This window comes from Conger conger, chromosome 11, assembly GCF_963514075.1.
Source record: "Conger conger chromosome 11, fConCon1.1, whole genome shotgun sequence".
Classification (NCBI taxonomy): Eukaryota; Metazoa; Chordata; class Actinopteri; order Anguilliformes; family Congridae; genus Conger; species Conger conger.
In genome coordinates, this window is record NC_083770.1 from 45,899,617 (window position 1) to 45,918,686 (window position 19,070).

A 19,070-nucleotide genomic window follows, 5' to 3' on the forward strand; every position below is an offset into this window, starting at 1 on the left:
GGTAAATCCTGCCGTAGGATAGCTCTAGCTAGCAAATTCCAATAATTATCTTATAGGAACACAAACCCAATTAATTTATCCTGACGGCTTTTCCAGTTCAGAACTATAGACGGCTAGTAACGTAACCGCACGACGGAACTGTTACACAGATGCACGTATGTGGGCTGCATAATCGCCAAAATTGTATTTATTTTTTTCAAAATTTGCTTTTCTGTTTTCACGTGAGAATTACGTCACAAGCCTCCCGTCACACATCGCGAGATTTACGCGTCGCCTGCCTTTCCATTTCAACATGGCTGCTTCCTAACCTCGCATGTGGCAGAGTATCATTAGTTACAGTTCATAAGTATATATCAGTTATATTTTACTCGGTGCATTTATATACAGTATTTGGAACATCATCAAAACGCACAATTTATAACACCTGTTTCACCGAAAGTGGAAAATGCAGCACGACGACGTAAGTGAATAACGTTACATCGCGGCAGTTCTGCGTGTTAGCTATTAAGTAACTTAGCAATACAGCGTGTTAGATAGCTATTTCTAATGTGAAGTTTAACACTTTCCAATTTCCATTTCTAACATTGCTTTAGGTTATTTGGGACCTAATTGGAAACAATAAGTTCTGCTCCTACAAAGTCAAGTAAGTAATTGTGTTTGCTCTTTAAATGTATGCGTATGTGAATTTGCTAACATAATTGTTATATCATACGAGGTACTCTGTATTTGGTTGTATTTTACGATTTAGTTTGGTTAATTAGAAACACGTATTGGGAATTGCTCTAGCTACCAATGCAGCTGGCAGTGTTAACATGTTGTTTTCACCCACAGGACAAAGAATCAGAATTTTTGCCGGAATGAATTCAATGTAACTGGACTATGTAACCGTTCTTCCTGTCCTTTGGCAAACAGTCAGTATGCTACCATCAAAGAAGAAAAAGGTACAGCAAAATGCTCTTAAACTCTTCAAACTCAGTTAAACATTGAAGCAAATTATCATGAAATAAAAAAAAAATGTGGATAGATGTAGATTAATTGTTTGTTAGGATGCTGTCACCCATTTGATTACCACTACAAGGTTGAGCCCGGAGCAAATGACAGGCAGAACAACTTGATACATTTGTCGAAACAAAACCGTCTTAAGTATGAATGTCTACGTTTTGTGTCTTTCTTCTGCTGTAAGTGCAGGACTCACTGTTTTGAGGCTCAGTTTAGGAGTAATCCGTAGTAGTTTCTGTATTTCAATTGAAGCCACGGCCCAGCTGTCTAGCTAGGACATACAATATAATGCTGAGGGGCTAATGATGAATAATGATATTGTTATGGCGGCTATCATTTATATGGTAAACAATATCGGATGAGATGCTAATGATTAATGATATTGTTATGGCGGCTATCATTTATATGGTAAACCATATAGGATGAGATGCTAATGATGAATAATAATATTATAATATAATACAGTCAGGTAGGAGTTTATGGTAATATCTGTACCATTTGCCCCCCAGGTCAGTGTTTTCTATACATGAAGGTAATAGAAAGAGCAGCTTTTCCTGCCCGGATGTGGGAGAAGGTAAGTAATCGGTGGCACCAACAATGCTGAGAATGTCACTTAGCACCTAGCCGAGCTGCTTGTAAAAGGTCACTACAAACATGAAACCATGTGATTATAGAACATACAGAAGCTTTGGGAATTATTATTATTTTTTATTTTTTATTATTATTTTTTCAAACTTTAATTGCAAGAGCACTCCGGTCTGCCAGCTCTGGTCGCCTTATGGTTGACTATTGTTTTTGGTTAGAAGAGCTGTTCATGCTATAGCGTTTTGCTGTCAATGGATTTGATGTTTTTAACTTGATGAAGAACCTATGCACTTATAAGTCGCTTTGGATTAAAAGCATCTGTTGAATGACTAAAATGTTAATGTAATGTCTCATGCGAAATGTGTTGTGTCTTTTTGCCACCCCGCAGGTGAAGCTGAGCAAGAACTATGAGAAGGCACTGGACCAGATAGACGAAAACCTTATCTACTGGCCTCGCTTCATCAGACACAAGTGTAAACAGCGGTTCACCAAGATCACGCAGTACCTGATACGCATCCGCAAGCTCACCCTCAAGCGACAGTGAGTCCTACAGACAACCGACTGCCACGCAAACCAGTGTTACACCAGACCAACTGCCACGCAAACCACAGTGTTACACCAAACCAACTGCCACTCAAACCACAGTGTTACACCAGACCAACTGCCACGCAAACCACAGTGTTACACCAAACCAACTGCCACGCAAACCACAGTGTTACACCAGACCAACTGCCACTCAAACCACAGTGTTACACCAGACCAACTGCCACGCAAACCACAGTGTTACACCAGACCAACTGCCACGCAAACCACAGTGTTACACCAGACCAACTGCCACGCAAACCACAGTGTTACACCAAACCAACTGCCACGCAAACCACAGTGTTACACCAGACCAACTGCCACGCAAACCACAGTGTTACACCAAACCAACTGCCACGCAAACCACAGTGTTACACCAGACCAACTGCCACGCAAACCACAGTGTTACACCAGACCAACTGCCACGCAAACCACAGTGTTACACCAGACCAACTGCCACGCAAACCACAGTGTTACAGCAGGCCAACTGACACTCAAACCACAGTGTTGCACCAAACCAACTGACACTCTAACCACAGTTTTACACCAGACCAACTGACACTCAAACCACAGTTTTGGAGCAGAATAACCTTGCATTCAGTCTCGTACTCAAACCACAGTGTTACAGCCAAAGAACCTTACACTGCATTTTATTCTCAGATCACAATTTTAAATGCCCTCCCTTTTTTGAGCTGACATGTCAAAGGTCTGCCTGTCCTCCCATGTTGCAGTGACATACACCGGCTCGATTGTTAGGACACTAACAAATATTCTATTGCTTCAGGAGAAAACTGGTTCCGCTCAGCAGAAAGGTAGAAAGGAGGGAGAAAAGGAGAGAGGTAAGTCTGGGAGGACCGCAGTGTGCCGTGAGAGAACGGTTGCTTCTGCTAAAGCTGCGACATGCATTATAAACACATCTGTGTATTGCTGTAGATATTATAGGCAAAGGTGCACATCAAGGGGACAAATACATCCTCAAAATAGTTGATAGTATATGTTAACCCCACTTAAGAGTGCCCGTTGTTCCACAGTGTTCCCTTTGCTCTAGAATTTGTATCTTGACTTTATCTCTGGTGTTTTGGCTTCATGGCCGGCAGCCTCTTGTATAATTAATTCCATAATTACCAGTATGGCTCTCATCACTCGGGTCTCTCTCCATCTGCACCAAGACGATGGACTAACGCTGTATGGTCTGCTCATAATTTGATGGTAGTTGGCAGCAACTGTATGCCCAAACTACTACAGATTCATGAAAGACTTGTTGTGTTGGGTGACTAGTAGTGAAGAAGTATTTTGGTCTTAATATTTGGAGGTATATGTACTGGGTGCATTACGTTATTCATGGTTTATTAACACTTGTGTTGAATTAAGGGTAAAACTGCCACTATGTGTGTTGAACGGCAGAGAAAACCCCCTAAATTATCTTTTTTCAGCGTGAAATTTGATGACAAACTTTGTGATGAGTGACAGGTTGTTTCCTCGTGCAGAATAGATTTGGGGTTTAAAATTCAATTAAGCTGCTTTATTTTAGGGTCATTTTTGACCCTTAGGACAAGGGGAGTATACAGATTGTTAAGACTACCCCAGGGTTAAACTGTAATGACCTGATGAATTAATGTAATGCTTCAGTAACGTTTACTGTGTTGCAGGAAAAAGCCTTGATCGCAGCCCAGCTTGACAATGCCATAGAGAAAGAACTGCTGGAGAGACTGAAACAAGGAACGGTAAGATATTTCCATTTTGGGCTGATCCTATTTGATATTACTTTTCTGATCCCCCCATATTTGTTGAAAGATTTCACACTCGAGAGACTAAATAAAAGATTGAGAGAATTGCTTTGTGATGGAGCTGTATGACAATGATCCTGGCAACCCGAAGCCTTAACATGAGAATGGTAAATGGTTGGCATTTATATAGCGCCTTTATCCAAAGCGCTGTACAAATTGATGCTTCTCATTCACCCATTCGTACACATACTCACACCAACGGCGATTGGCTGCCATGCAAGGCACCGACCAGCTCATCAGGAGCATTTAGGGGTTCGGTGTCTTGCTCAGGGACACTTCGACACAGCCCGGGCGGGGGATTGAACCGGCAACCCTCCGACTGCCAGACGACTGCTCTTACTGCCTGAGCCATGTCACCCCTCGCACAGAATGAATGCTGTGCGTTTGCATTCTGCTGCCTGTATGTAACCAAGGACATGGATTTCATTTCAAATTTCGATGTTCCTCATTTTTCTCAAGGGTTTATTCTTGCCGTGGTAGGGCCCTGTACTTGCTGTGCAATCCAACATAACTATATATATATATATTGTTTACATTTCCGCCCCAGGATCGACGTCCATGTATGCAACATAACTTGTGCTTTTTCCCACCCAGTACGGAGACATCTACAACTTCCCTGTGCATGCCTTTGACAAAGCCTTAGAGCAGCAGGACGTGGAGAGCGAGACGGATTCATCCGAGGGCGAAGAGGAGGAAGAGGATGATGAGGTGAGGGGAAACTCTCGTAGGGCATGTTCCAGTGCGTGGGTTCCAGTGTGTGGGTTCCAGTGCATGCTTCAATATCAAGCCTGTTTTATTCAGTTCAGATTCACGATTAGATCTTTTTTGAAAGCATCAAGGTTCTGCTTGTACTTACCAAAGCAGGAAGATTAGTCATTTGCATAAATGAAACATTTTCTATCGAAACATTTTGAGGTATAAAACTGTGAATCAAGTTAGTTATTGGTGAAAGAAAATCCTGCATATACACCCACACCCTCCAGGAATAGAGTGCCAGTCAGAAGGGAACTGCATATCTCTATCAATTCAATTTTCAATTTCTTTTTGTATAGCGCTTTTCAGAGTGACACACAAAAAGAGAATTAAACATACCAGCCCTAAACCCGCAATAGCATATGAGGTAAATTGATCCCTTAGGGGAGAAAAACCAGTGGCAAGAAGATGGGAAGAAAGCTTGGGAGGTACCTGGCTATAGGGGCAAGCCCATCCTCCGCTGGCCTACAGGTTTAATATATGAAACCAGAGTCCATATGGAGGGATGAAGAGTCTGGAGTTCAGAGGGTCAAACCTCCAGTAATTCTTGTTTGTAAACGAATTTGGAAATTCACAAGTCTCACTTTAACAGTCTCAAAGCGTTCAGCTCATGAGAGCACAACCAGACACACACATTGGTATTACTATGCGAGAATACCCTGAACTAAAACACCGTTTTAGAATTGTGTTCATGGTACGATCTGTTTTGTGTTGCTACATTAAGTGTATTGGGGAGATCTGGTGTGCATTATATTAGTGAAAATTTGATTCCAATTTTTAACCAAGCCATTTTATGCTTCCCTGTTTCCAGGATGTTGGGAAGAAAGAATTTGTTGCTGAGGATGAGCTGGAAGAGAGTGACATTAGCGACTTTGAGGTAAAGGGGGTTCATGCTTTGTTTGTTTGTTTTTTTTTAACGTAAACTCATTGAAGCAGCCGCTTCCACCAGAACTCAACGTCTGTTCGGTGGCAGTTTTTCTCCTGAGGAAAGTGGTTTCTGATTGTGGTTGCCTATTGACTATCTCAGACACTAAAACACTTGATGTGATTTGTATTGGACCAATAAATATGGAGAAAACAACAAATAACTGCACAACGCCTGGGTATTTGGAAGACCATGTTAGCTCACGATGGTGGTATAAGCCTGCCCGGTTCATAGTCTCTCGTTAGCAACAGCTTCCCCACCACACTGTCAGAGTGGAGCACTATTACCATGTCACTGTACGCTGAAATGGATCACGTATGTGACTAGTACCAAGTCTTTTATGAAAATAGAAGGAATTATACTTTACACACACACACACACCAAAGCTGATCTGGTAAGTAATTTTTTAGTTATTCGTCATGAGAGTTGCACTGTTCAGAACATGGTGAGCTAACTTGGTGTACGGAACACGTTGAGTTTGTTACGATACTCAAATTAGTATCAACGCTGTTCACATTTTTATTCTCCACCTTCCCCTACTGGCACTTTTAAAGCAACACTGAACACATTTAGGAAGCAGTAGAGGAATTTCTGCAACAAAGTTTTACCAGGTTACATGCAGTTTGGACCTTAACATATTTTTAATTTGTTAAAATTCAGCACAACACATTTTTATTCTTCCATTTAACAAGGAAATTGAACTTTTTAATGATACTAGAGTAATACTTTGACAAAAACAAAAAAACATTTAGGGAATATTGTGATTTAGTTTATTTATCTATTTTTTATTTCAAAACTTGAGTGAACCGGCAGAATGAAAAGTGTGGTGTTGCCACGCAGATAGAAGTATGTGGTGTTGCCACGCAGATAGAAGTATGTGGTGTTGCCACGCAGATAGAAGTGTGTGGTGTTGCCATGGCGCTGACGGTGTGTTCTTCGGCAGGACATGAACAAACTGAAGGGCAGCAGCGATGAGGGCGGGACCTCCAGCGAAGAGGAGGAGTCTGAGGAGGAGATGGAGGTGGAGGAGGAGAGGGAGGCGACGGGCCAGGGGAAAGGCAAGGCCGCGGCCTCCACGTCCGCGGGGAAGTCGAAAGGAAAGGCGCCGCTTAAAGGCCCCGCGAGGAAGAAGCGGGCCTACGTGGAGATCGAGTACGAGCAGGAGCTGGAGCCCGCCACCAAGAGCAAGGCCACTTAGACTGCCTGTGCGCAGCGCGTACTGTAAGCCCAACACTCTGCCAAACCACTCCCTGCGTTCTGTGTGGCTGGGGCCGGTTCAGTGGGAACCGGTCGGTGCGTTGCAATATCATGACCTCGGCTGCCTTTTTCCAGCGTGTGTGTGTTAACGGGAATGGACCCTTCGTCTGCCTGCTCAGTTTAAATTTAAAACGCAGTGGAAATCGAATCGAGTGCCCTGCTGTCCTGAAGAATGTCGACAGTGCATAGAAAACAGTTTCGCCCCATTTTATATAAAACGGCTATACCAATGCTCATCACAATGGCTGTACAAGGAATGCAAGTACATATTATTTAGTCTTTATTTTTTTTACACTACCCTGATGTTTAAATCTCTTTAGGCATAGGGAATATGTCTGTGAGGGACATACTGTTAGCGATGGAAGTCAAATCATTTCGACCATTGTATTCATCTGTTTATGTTGCAAGTCTCAAGAGAAGGTAATGCCAGATTATGTACTGTAAAAAATGCAGGGAATTCCACTCTTCAAGATGGCTCTTTACACCACCAATATGAACTGTATTACACCAGTGACAGCCAGTTCTTATTTTTAAATAAACAGTTCATGAAAATTGCGCAAGCTGCACTGCATCCGTGAAATCCACACAGTGAGACTAGACTGCTGACCAGGAATCTTCCAGAAGCTGTAAAAGATGCTTAATCATGCTGACACGGCACAGGAAGGTGTACACACACACACACACGTCCATTTTAGGAGAGGCTGGGATGGGTTCCGTTCTGTACACACATCCATTTTAGGAGGGGCTTGGATGGGTTCCGTTCTGTACACACATCCATTTTAGGAGGGGCTGGGATGGGTTCCGTTCTGTACACACACGTCCATTTTGGGAAGGGCTGGGGTGGCTTCCCTTGATCCACAGTATTTGTGTTCTCTTAGCTGGCGTCTGTGACCTTCTTCAGGCATTCCAGCACTGTGCCATCTACACAGCTGCCATCCACCTCTCTCAGGAGAACCTGAAGGGGCAAAGCTTTCATTACATTACATTACATTATATTACATGAATGGCATTTGGCAGATGCTCTTATCCAGAGTGACGTACAGTTGATTAGACTAAGCAGGAGACAACCCTCCCCTGGAGCAATGCAGGGTTAAGGGCCCAACGGCTGTGTGGATCTTATTGTGGCAACACCGGGGATCGAACTACCGACCTTGCGGGTCCATTCAACTGAAATTATGCAGATTTCCCACCCCTCCCTGATGCAAGGTTGACAATGACAATTTTACATCGCCAGTACAATATCAGCCATGATATCTTTTTATGGAAATTGTTCTTCAAACCTTTCTGATAACCAGTCAATCTTCCTTTGAAAAGTTCTGTTTACTTGCATTTCAGCCAACTGTGACAGATTTTCAAAATGTTTTTATTATTACACTGTATTATGATCTACAACCCTGTATCAGTGTGAATATCTGAGCATTAATCGTGCATAGCCACCAAAGGTGGATTATCACCTACAGCAGGGGTCAGCAACCCTGGTCCTGGAGAGCCGCAGGGTGTGCTGGCTTTCGCTGTTACTTGGCATTAATTGATCAATGAAAGCCATTGATTACACAGTTAACTCACCTCACCTGGTTTCTTGGGTCTGAATCGGTTGCTTATTTTAAGGTGGAGACGAAAGCCAGCACACCCTGCGGCTCTCCAGGACCAGGGTTGCCGACCCCTGACCTACAGTGTTTAATGTGGACACACACCTGCAGGTTTATAGCCGAGGTTCCTACCTTCAGTTTTCCCTGGGAGCAGTAATCCAGCAGCTGCAGGCAGTGTGTGGCCCTGCTCAGGAGCTCCTCCCTAACAGCAGGGGGCGCCGAAGTGCAGTCTTCAGACACGTCCACCAGCAGTCTCAACAGAGCGCGCACCAACACGGTCATCCTGCACTCCAGTCTGTGTGCGCAAGGAGAGAGCGCGCACTGAGCATGTGCAGATACGCACACATCGTCTTCAACTGGAGGCTATCCTTTTCCATTCACTTATCTGACTTACATTCATGAAATGCGTGCATGATCAACAGCTTATCAGCAGTTGGTCAAAAGTCACACCGAGGTAAAGGTACCCTTTTGCAATAAGCAGAAAATGCACATCTTGTCAAAACAAAATAATCCATCCAGCAAACAATTAGGCTGCTGTAGACCACATTCTGCAGATCTTGGTCAAATCATCATCATCATTATTCAGGCAAAAGGTCATTTGGAAACCATGTTTGGAATGTCAAGTAAAATCAGTCATTTTGTTTAGTGTTCGAGGGGTGAATTTACAGAGGGGTCCCAAATGGACATGTGGGAAGAAAATGATGGTTCACACATGCACGTAGGAGGGGGCTGACGGATTGATTTGGAGAAAGTGCCCTGACCCCCCCTCCTCCTCCTCACCTTGGCCAGGCATGCTGTATAGTCTTCTTCAGAACTTCCAGGATACTGAGCCTCGTCTGCTCCAGAGGAGCGTCTGAGACCTCCAGGTATCCCAGAATGACGCTCTCCAGTCTCTTCAGGTGACGGACAGCGGTGATGCCCATCCTGGAGGTAAAACGACTTCATGAAAACACATGCACATGCTTTCCAAAGTGGGAAATAACCTATGATAATCGCCCAAAAAAGACCACTTTATCGTATGATGCATGTTTTATGAATCTAAATTCACACGGCAGATTAATCAAGGATTCTTATTCATTAAAAGCACCTCTTGGACCAGGAATTTATTTCACTTGTTGTTTATTTACAATCTGAAGAGGAAGCAAGATGGCGTTTGTACTGCGGAAATCATGGGCTCATGGGGATTGTCCTGGTAACTGCACTTTGTATAATAGACGACGGGAACATTTCAGGGAATATCAGCCTCAGACGATGATCGAGCGCATCGCCGGCAGGCTGCTTTCAAACTGACGACACAGTGGACTGCGATACAATAATATTGTGTGGATTGAACAAGATGGCACTTTTTAAAAAACGAATACATTGTTTTGAGTCGCTGGATTTATTTTTGTACATATTTCACCTTGGTTGACACAAGAGAGCCTTGTTCTGTTTGGCATAACAGAGGACTGCATGAGGGGGGGTATGGCCTAGAATTCTAATTTCACCACTGAAGGCAAATTAATTAAAATGAGTCATTTCATATCGGTAGGAGCTGGAGCTCAAATCAAATCAAATTGTACTCATGTGGCACACTTCGCAGACCACGGGTCCCGATGAAGTGAGTGTGAATGTGTTCGGGGGGCTCACCTGTCGATGAAGAGGGCGACGTTTCTGACGTACACGCGGCGCAGGGCCAGCTTGTGCTCCATCTCCATGTGGGTGAGGATCAGCCGCAGCACCTGGTCGTAGTGGTTGGGCTTCCGGGGCACCCTCGTGCCCACCGGAGGCTTCTCCAGGACAGACAGCAGGTCCAGCAGGCAGGGGAGAACCGCCTCGGAGAAGGGAGAAGGGTGCGGAGGCAGATTAGGTGCATGACTGGGACCCGGAAGGCTGTTGGTTCAAGGCCTGGGGTGGCCACGATAAGATCCGCACAGCTGCTGGGCCCCCGAGTAAGGCTTAACGCCACATTCCTCCAGGGACAATTGTCCCCTGCTTAGTCTAATCAACTGTAAGTCACTTTGGATAAAAACGTCAGATAAATCTTATTATTAAAGATACCATATTTTAGTGTGCTCTTTGCTCTGTGTGAAAGCAGTTGAATACAGATTTTTTTGCTCCAAGGTCAAGTAGGGGCAGCCTGTAGCCTAGTAAGGTATAGCCCATGATAAGATCCATGATCTTTGGATAAAAGCGTGAGCTAAATAATTATAACTAAATAACTATAATGTATAAGTGGTTTAAGGTATAAGCAGATCTTGCGGCACGCCAGGACGATTCCTGGTTTCTCAATGAGTGTGGCAGGACACTACAGTTTAAACTGTGTCAAGCTGTGATGTGAACGGCCATGATGCCATTCAATGGTCATGACACAGCCCCTCCCCCCAGTATTACCTCAATGAGCTCTGCCTCAGCAACATAGAGGTGGTTGAACAAGGCATGGTAGAGTACCTGGGCCCTATTGTACTGCCTGAGATCAGCTGCAGGCTGGGGGGAAAGAAAAAAAAAAGGAAATTGTTAGTTAAGAGTTAGCAAAATAGTGAAACACTAAAACTTGTTTTCATTTTCCAAAGATGCTCTTACCACATTGAGTAGGATATGACGCAGACAGAGCACCCCTAGCACTTTGTTGTCAGTGCGATAGTCGTCCGAGATCAGAAGGGAAGGGGGAAATACCCTGTCCAGAAACTCGGCCAGCCATGGACGGCCCACCTGAGTGAGCGTCCAGGCAAAGATGTGCTTTGTGGCCTGGTTTCTCTTCCAGTTCTCTCTGTAATGGGGGGGGGGGAAAGGTTTGTCATAAAACAACTTGCCTACTTTGTTTTCTTAGGCATTAGAGGATAGTGTCTGTATATGTTTTGTGATCTTGCTATTTAAAATATACCAAGGATGTTGGAAGTTCAGTTGTTGCAGTGTTCATAACAAATGTTCACATGAATACAGATACATCTTACTTGGTTAACTCTGGCTTCAGAATCTCCAGGACGGCAGAAAGGATTCCAGTGTGCTCATCTACAGTATTTCCACACAGCAACTGGGAGCTGGACGTAAAGCCGCTGCCCTGGACAACCGCGGTCAGTAGCGAAGAAGCAGCCGTTCTGGAGGTCTCGCTGGTCCAGGGCTGATTGTGCAGGTGGGTCGCCGCAAAAACGAAGAGACGAGGCGCGAGTGCGCGCGCGAGAGGCCCGGACGGAGTGGAGGGACCGTGGCAACACGGAACGTCGTTCCCAGCCCCAAGCCTGCGATCCAGGGCCAGCAACGCTGCGCAGACCGCGCTGGCCTTCTCGGGGATATCCTCGTAAGAGCTGGCCGGGAGATCCCCACTGTCCGCCTCGCAGACAGGCAGAGCAGCGAACTGAGTCAGAGAGCTCACAATTTCCAGGTACACATTCTTAATGTTGGCGCCTTCGTTGGCGCAGCACTCGGAGAAGAGCAGGTGAGCATCTCCACTTTCAAATAATTGCTGAACGCCGCGCAAGGGGTCCAGCTGTTCCGCAGACGAGCGTGCAACTCGGAGGCAATCTTGGACGCACGAGTGCACTTCATGCACGGAGACACCGTCGCGTTGCCGGTGTCCGGCAGCCTCTTTTATCCTGAGGTCTTGCAAACTGTCTGACAAAGACATTTCGGCAGTGTCCTTGTTGATTACAACCCCAACTTAAAAATAGGTATCATGCAGGCACCTATTAAAAAAGAGGCAGCATGGTGTTGTGAGGTTATTAGACCGAGGGACTTTACATTAGCTAGTACAGTAAGCTGTGCTTCAATTGCTAGGAACCTTGCAAGAAGGAATAGTTTTGGGGATGACTTCGCTGGCTAGCTAGCTAGCTAGCTAGCTAGCCTAGTTATCCTGTGTTCTTGTTGATGACAACGAACCACTTGCTCGTACACTTTATGCGGTGCCGCAGCTAGTTACACGTCTTACCTTTCAGTGTTGTTTCTCTAACGCAACGCATTTGAAATAATACACACACTGGCCTGTAAGATCCCAGATACGTATTCCTTACGTTTGGAGACGCATGTTTCAAATGGTGCAACTTCAAAATACATCCCCACTCACAACGGAAACGTTGGTCTCTCTCACAGAGGTCCGCATATTTTTTTGTTTTGTTTTTTGTTATAGACTTTTCTTATTTTTCAATAATATTTAATTTTCTACAGGAATCTCTTCAAAGCCATGTGCATTCATTTATTTCAGTGTCGTGGTTTAACAATGATTATGTCTCGCCCATCTGAACAGAAGAATCAGAAATGCAGGACTTCTGGCTTTTTGGATGTAAGACTGTAATACATATTAAGACGACTCCTCTGGCTTCAATTAGGCTTTTGGGTTGAAATTAGGGTTTGTCTAGGAGCTTAGAAAAGCAATAGAACAAGACTTAGTCTTTGATTTTTGATGATCCACATTTTTTCATGAGTGGATTTTAACTCTTTATATATATTTTCAGTGAAATGCATTTTTTCAAAATAAATAACTCATTTTATTTATTTGAATTGAGGATATTTCAGTTATTTTCATCAATTTATTTAATCTTAAGTTTATTTGAGTGGCGGCACGGATGGTGCAGTGGGTAGTGCTGCCACCTCACAGCAAGGAGGTCCTGGGTTCGAATCCCCGTCGGCCGGGGCCTCTCTGTGCAGAGTTTGCATGTTCTCCCCGTGTCTGTGTGGGTTTCCTCCGGGTACTCTGGTTTCCTTCCACAGTCAAAAGACATGCAGGTTAGGCTGATTGGAGAGTCTAAATTGCCTGTGGGTGTGAGTGAATGGTGTGTGTGCCCTGCGATGGACTGGCGACCTGTCTAGGGTGTATTCCTGCCTTTTGCCCAATGTATGCTGGGATAGGCTCCAGTGACCCTGTTCAGGATAAGTGGGTTCAGATGATGGATGGATGGATGGTTTATTTGAGAAGGGACAATGCCAAGAGACTGCCAGTTTACAACAATTGTACTATTTGATGCTTGTTTTTAATAAAGACATTTCATCATCCATCTACATTGATTAAACACAAATACATTTTTTTTACAATGTTTTCTCTTGTTGCATGTAATATTATAGTCTTATGTGTTTTGAGGTGTTGGTTTTAAAACCAAAGAGCATGTATTCAAATATTGCCAGTTGTCCTTAAATGTATCAAAGGCAAAATTACCAGATACGGGCAATTATTAAATACGCATTGTAGCTCATCCTGGATCTCCGTTGGGCACTGACATTTCATATTCCCAACTCAATCTTTTGGGCACTTAAATTCACATAAAAATTCAACATAGTCATTAGCTGATGCACATGCAGAACATTCAGTCTTACTTTTCACATGGACTCTTTATTCTTCAATGTTTTTTGATGCAGAGTAACTTTAGTTAAAGACTACATCTAGTTATTGTCCTACACGTAAAATTAGCTTGGTAGACTAAACAGCTAGAGTCAAGGTTCAAAGATCCCAATATGTTTATCTGTCTTCTAAATCACAATAGAAAATAAGTTCTGTTGTGCTTACAAAGGAAGGGCACAAATACTGCAAAACAGAGATGTCAATCATTTTTGAGCACAAAATATGTTTGATACCATTTTATATTGGTCATTTTAAATCTCTGATCTCAACCTTGCAATAGAGGGTAATTTTCTTTTTGTCTCTTTTTTAATAATTGTCCTTGTGATCTTTTATTATTTATGGAATTTATTTTATTTGTATTATTTAACACTGTTATTTTAATATTATCATGATAATTTATTCTTTTATTTTTGTTGTTCTTTTAATGTATTTTGTAATCTCTTGTACACTCTTACACATTATTTAATGTATAAATGAGTACACATTAATGCTCTCAATGTGTCCTACAATAATTAATTAAAGGTTGATTGATTGATTGATTGATTGATAATTGTTGATTGACAGTATATGAGCATATGTTTCTTTTTCTCAACTGGAGGTTGAGTACATCACCACAAGAGGGCGCCGTGCACCTTTCCGCAGTAATGCAATTTGACAGTACAGTACTGCGCTAACATAATTCCTGACACATACATTATGTGTACAGTTTTGCCTGAAATGTTTTGATTGATAATTTCGTATACATTAATTAATTCAGAGACATATGCGACTGGCCACTTCTGTGACGCCCTGGTGCTTTCCTCCATAGATTACCAATGATCCTGATAAGACTGGTTCAGTACACTGTGTACTTTGGGAGAAAGCCTACTCTCCCTCCTTCCCTCCCTCCCTCCCTCTCTCCCTCCCGCACCCTTTCTCTTTCTCACTTTCACAAAAGCTCATTCAAATGAAGTGCTTCCGATTTTTTTTCCCCCCTGAATTAATTAGTTTTGTTGCAACACTTTTAGAGTGTTAGTGCTCAGCTAGAGAGGAAGAAATGTTTATTAAGAATCCACAAGCTATAAATATCTGAAGGACCATTGATTTTTCCACCTGTATGCCTTTGGTCATAATTACACAGTTGTTTTCCACTGCCAACATCAGCTCATATTAAAAGTTTGAACACTCTTGCTGTAACACTGGGCCTTGATTGAGAATTTGTTCCCATGAAAGAGCTTTAATGAACAGGTTGCCAGGAAATTAGATCAATCCTTCCCATCACCCCTCTCTGAATGACGCACTATTTTTACACCTATGTTCACTGTTATCCACATCAGCTCTGAAGCATTTCATTAAACCTCATAAGGAAGCAGTGCAACTGCAAACATAGGCCTGGCTCTGTTGATTCAGCTTCAACAAATCAGTGAATCCATTCAATATACAGGGGCAATACTGAAAATAAAAGAAACATTCCATTTGTTTTGAATATGAAAGATGAATACTGGTAAATGATAGCTACAGCTTTGCTTAATTTGAGTTTCGTAATCATTTTATTGGTACTGGGGATAAACATTTCAAAGCAGGATATTAAACTGGATAAAACTGGTTTAAAATGTGTTATATAATGACAATCACAGTCTTGGGGGGAATAAAAGTTACAATTGTGCCAAATGAATTGCATAAATGGTTTCTGGCAAATAAATGTTGACAGTAAATGAGGATCATACCATTTAAATGTATCATGACAATTTAAAATATTTACAGTTACATTTACTCCTATGGCACTGAAATTGTTAATATAATATCAAAATCTCATTTCAAAGAAACTGGAGGGCAGAGTCCCTAAGTACAGGCACAAAATCAGTGCAATCTCACCAATTACAGAGGCAGCTGAGAACATGACTGCTAGCCAGGTAATCAAATATCATTTCTGCAGATGGCTCTGCAAGCCAGGTTTTTCTTTTTTTTTTGTCAGTTGCTCTCATTGCAGATTCAGGTTTGTTATTTATGGGATGGGGAAATGGACGGTGCAGCTGAATGAAAGCAGATCTTAGCCTTTCGGTCCTATTCCTCCGCGCCACGCCATCGTTTCACCTCCTCGATAAGCAGCGAGCCCGGCTTAATGTGGAGCCTCGCCTCAGCCCGAGAGGAAATTAAAGGTGATTGGAGATACCCTTTCTGTTAACAGATAAAGACGTATTTACAAAGCAAGCAGAACAACGTGCAGGCCGGGCGAGAGAGAGGATATTGAATTTTACAACATCCGAAGCCACGGCTTAAGGACAGAAAAAAGAAAAGAAAAAAAAAGGTTTTCTTGTTTAATCCAGCAGCTGTATGGACGTGCGCTTCAGTCGCCTCTTTGCAAATATCGTATAACTGGAAGCACGACTTTGTGCACTCTGTAATTATGCATTTTGCCTTCATCCTAAACTGTATGATGTCAGAACTCGATTTCAAAAACATGACACTATTTTACATCTTCTATGGACACACACACACACACACACACACATACACATGTACTTATATAATTATATTATTTTCTTGTATGACATACAATACAGTATACATTTGTGTGTGTTTGGCTAAATGGTTGCCATGCATACAAGTGAATGTATGTAGCAAGGCATGATAGAATAGTGGAACTGTTGTAAAATATATTTTACCATCATACCCAGCTACAGTGAGAATGTACAAGCATTCCTGTGTCACTTCTACCATGTTCAACCAACCAATAATAGTGCTAATATATTTCACAATGTGTCTACTCATACTCCTGATGTTGTTGTTGATGAGGAAAGCAGAGTCCATTTCAGAGTTAGGTTGTACGTTAGATTTCAGCCTAGAAGAGGCCTTCCTCACAAAGGCACTGAAGTACCAATTCTTTGTGTCAGCCTTGGAACAACTTGGCTACAGATGTATATATTTTGTGTTTATATTTGATGGCCTTGGAAATGACTACAGACTAGTGGTAAAGGGTCTGCAACTGGTAGGTGTCCATGTCATTATTCTGTACTGTGTGTCTGTAGTGTCCATGTCATTATTCTGTACTGTGTGTCTGTAGTGTCCATGTCATTATTCTGTACTGTGTGTCTGTAGTGTACATGTCATTATTCTGTACTGTGTGTCTGTAGTGTCCATGTCATTATTCTGTACTGTGTGTCTGTAGTGTGTCCATGTCATTATTCTGTACTGTGTGTCTGTAGTGTCCATGTCATTATTCTGTACTGTGTGTCTGTAGTGTCCATGTCATTATTCTGTACTGTGTGTCTGTAGTGTCCATGTCATTATTCTGTACTGTGTGTCTGTAGTGTCCATGTCATCATTCTTTACTGTGTGTCTGTAGTGTCCATGTCATTATTCTGTACTGTGTCTGTAGTGTCCATGTCATTATTCTGTACTGTGTGTCTGTAGTGTCCATGTCATTATTCTGTACTGTGTGTCTATAGTGTCCATGTCATTATTCTGTACTGTGTGTCTGTAGTGTACATGTCATTATTCTGTACTGTATGTCTGTAGTGTACATGTCATTATTCTGTACTGTGTGTCTGTAGTGTCCATGTCATTATTCTGTACTGTGTGTCTGTAGTGTGTCCATGTCATTATTCTGTACTGTGTGTCTGTAGTGTCCATGTCATTATTCTGTACTGTGTGTCTGTAGTGTCCATGTCATTATTCTGTACTGTGTGTCTGTAGTGTACATGTCATTATTCTGTACTGTGTGTCTGTAGTGTCCATGTCCTTTTCTGTCACTTTGGTATGTGGGCATGAATAAAAGTATGAAAATGTGTGTATGCGTGAATGTGTGTGTGTGTGTGTGTGTGTGTGTGTGTGTGTGTGTGAGTGTGTGTGTGATTGTGTGTGTGTGTGTGCATGTTTATGTGTGTGCACTGGTTTAATTCAGTCTATCACAATCTAGAGACAGACGATGCTGTAAAAGCAGCAGTCACAGAGCACCGTAAATAATAATAATATAAATAATTTAGCAAATATATTTAAGTTCATGGACTTAAAAAATTTTTTTACTGGGAATATATGAAGTGCTTTCTATTCCCATTAATATCTGTGAGATATGCAGACAACCTGAAACCAGACATCACAATTCACAATACAATTCTCCTGGAATTGCAAAAAAAGAACAGCAACAATTCAACAGCTCCAAAGAAAAGTAATTTTTTCAATTGATTTCATATATCCATAGGCACTATGCTGTGCAATGTCCCTGTATAATACTTCCATATGTAAATGAAGACATTATCATAAAATTAAGATTTTTTTATTATTTCTTATTATTATTTTTGATATACTAAACTAAAATAAAGTATCACCCTCAGTGGAATTCCTAATCTGTCCATTCCCGAAGTTAATGAGTGTCAATAGCAATAGGAAATCTGTCTGTTCCTCCAAATAACAGATTGGACCTATTGCAAGAAGCATCTAGTAGTTTTGGGCTTAAGAGAGGCAGACTTCAGATTCACAGTAAAAACTGTCAAAGACTTCAGATTCACAGTAAAGCTGTCAAATATTAAAATATGAGAAATATGTTTAAATGGTAAATTAATTAACATAAACTGAAAATATCAATGTAATCATTATATTCTGTAACATGGTCTCTGTCCAACCTTGTGGCATGGCTCTTGGATTGTGGTTGGATCATTTCCATGTTACCTCACAATGACTTTGAATGGGGTTAATGTGATATGTAGCACTATGACAACTTAGTTTTGCACATATGACACGGTGACTGGCTAAGGAAGGCAACACTCGGGCACTCAGAGTGACAGGTGACACCGAATGACTGCAGTAGTACGCAACATTAATGCTGTACATGGGATTCAAAATACCACCTCCCTTATTCACGGTTCCTCAATGAGGTATTCTACTGGAGTGTGTGTGTGTGTGTGTGTGAGTGTGTGCCCATGTGTGTATAGTGCACATTGCTCATATAAATCAGGTGGACGCACTTACAGTACAGTCTGTAAGCATTTGGTGAGTAACACAATATTTTGGCTTTGGTACTCTAGCACAATGAATGACCATGAATGAATATGATGTTAAACTGTCAGTTTTAATTTGCAGGTGCTATATTTACATACATATCGGGTGAACAATGTAGGAATTATAACCATTTTTATGCAGTCGCCTCATTTTGCGGGACCAAAAGTAATTGAAGAATTTACCGCTCAGCTCATTCTTGGACAGTTGCTGCATCAAGCACAAGAAACCTAACAAAAAGATCTAGAGTTTATTCTAGGTGTGGAATTTGTATTTGGAGCCTGTTGCCCTTGTCTCTCAACCTGAGGACC

General features: G+C 42.2%; 3 protein-coding genes across 4 annotated transcripts in view; 2 read left to right on the forward strand and 1 right to left on the reverse strand.

The window, feature by feature from the left end:
- The window catches only part of LOC133140027 (dual specificity protein phosphatase 26-like), a 139,681-nt gene that overhangs the window by 37,705 nt on the left and 82,906 nt on the right, over nt 1-19,070 (forward strand). The window lies entirely within an intron of this gene.
- Nucleotides 243-7,443, forward strand: mak16 (MAK16 homolog (S. cerevisiae)). Its single transcript, XM_061260411.1, has 10 exons — nt 243-460; nt 594-643; nt 832-941; nt 1,509-1,573; nt 1,973-2,124; nt 2,951-3,005; nt 3,816-3,890; nt 4,548-4,661; nt 5,518-5,583; nt 6,575-7,443. The coding sequence occupies exons 1-10, from the start codon at nt 446-448 to the stop codon at nt 6,827-6,829; spliced, it is 957 nt and encodes a 318-aa protein (XP_061116395.1). The 5' UTR covers nt 243-445; the 3' UTR covers nt 6,830-7,443.
- tti2 (TELO2 interacting protein 2) lies at nt 7,146-12,512 on the reverse strand. Of its 2 annotated transcripts, XM_061260410.1 has the most exons (8): nt 12,382-12,512; nt 11,411-12,139; nt 11,040-11,226; nt 10,851-10,943; nt 10,107-10,291; nt 9,258-9,401; nt 8,610-8,772; nt 7,146-7,843 (listed from the first exon to the last, which is right to left on the reverse strand). In XM_061260410.1, exons 2-8 carry the CDS (start codon nt 12,079-12,081, stop codon nt 7,763-7,765), a joined length of 1,524 nt encoding a protein of 507 aa, XP_061116394.1. In that variant the 5' UTR covers nt 12,082-12,139; nt 12,382-12,512; the 3' UTR covers nt 7,146-7,762. The 2 variants fall into 2 exon arrangements, with proteins under 2 accessions (XP_061116394.1, XP_061116393.1); XM_061260409.1 differs by having other exon boundaries at nt 11,411-12,494.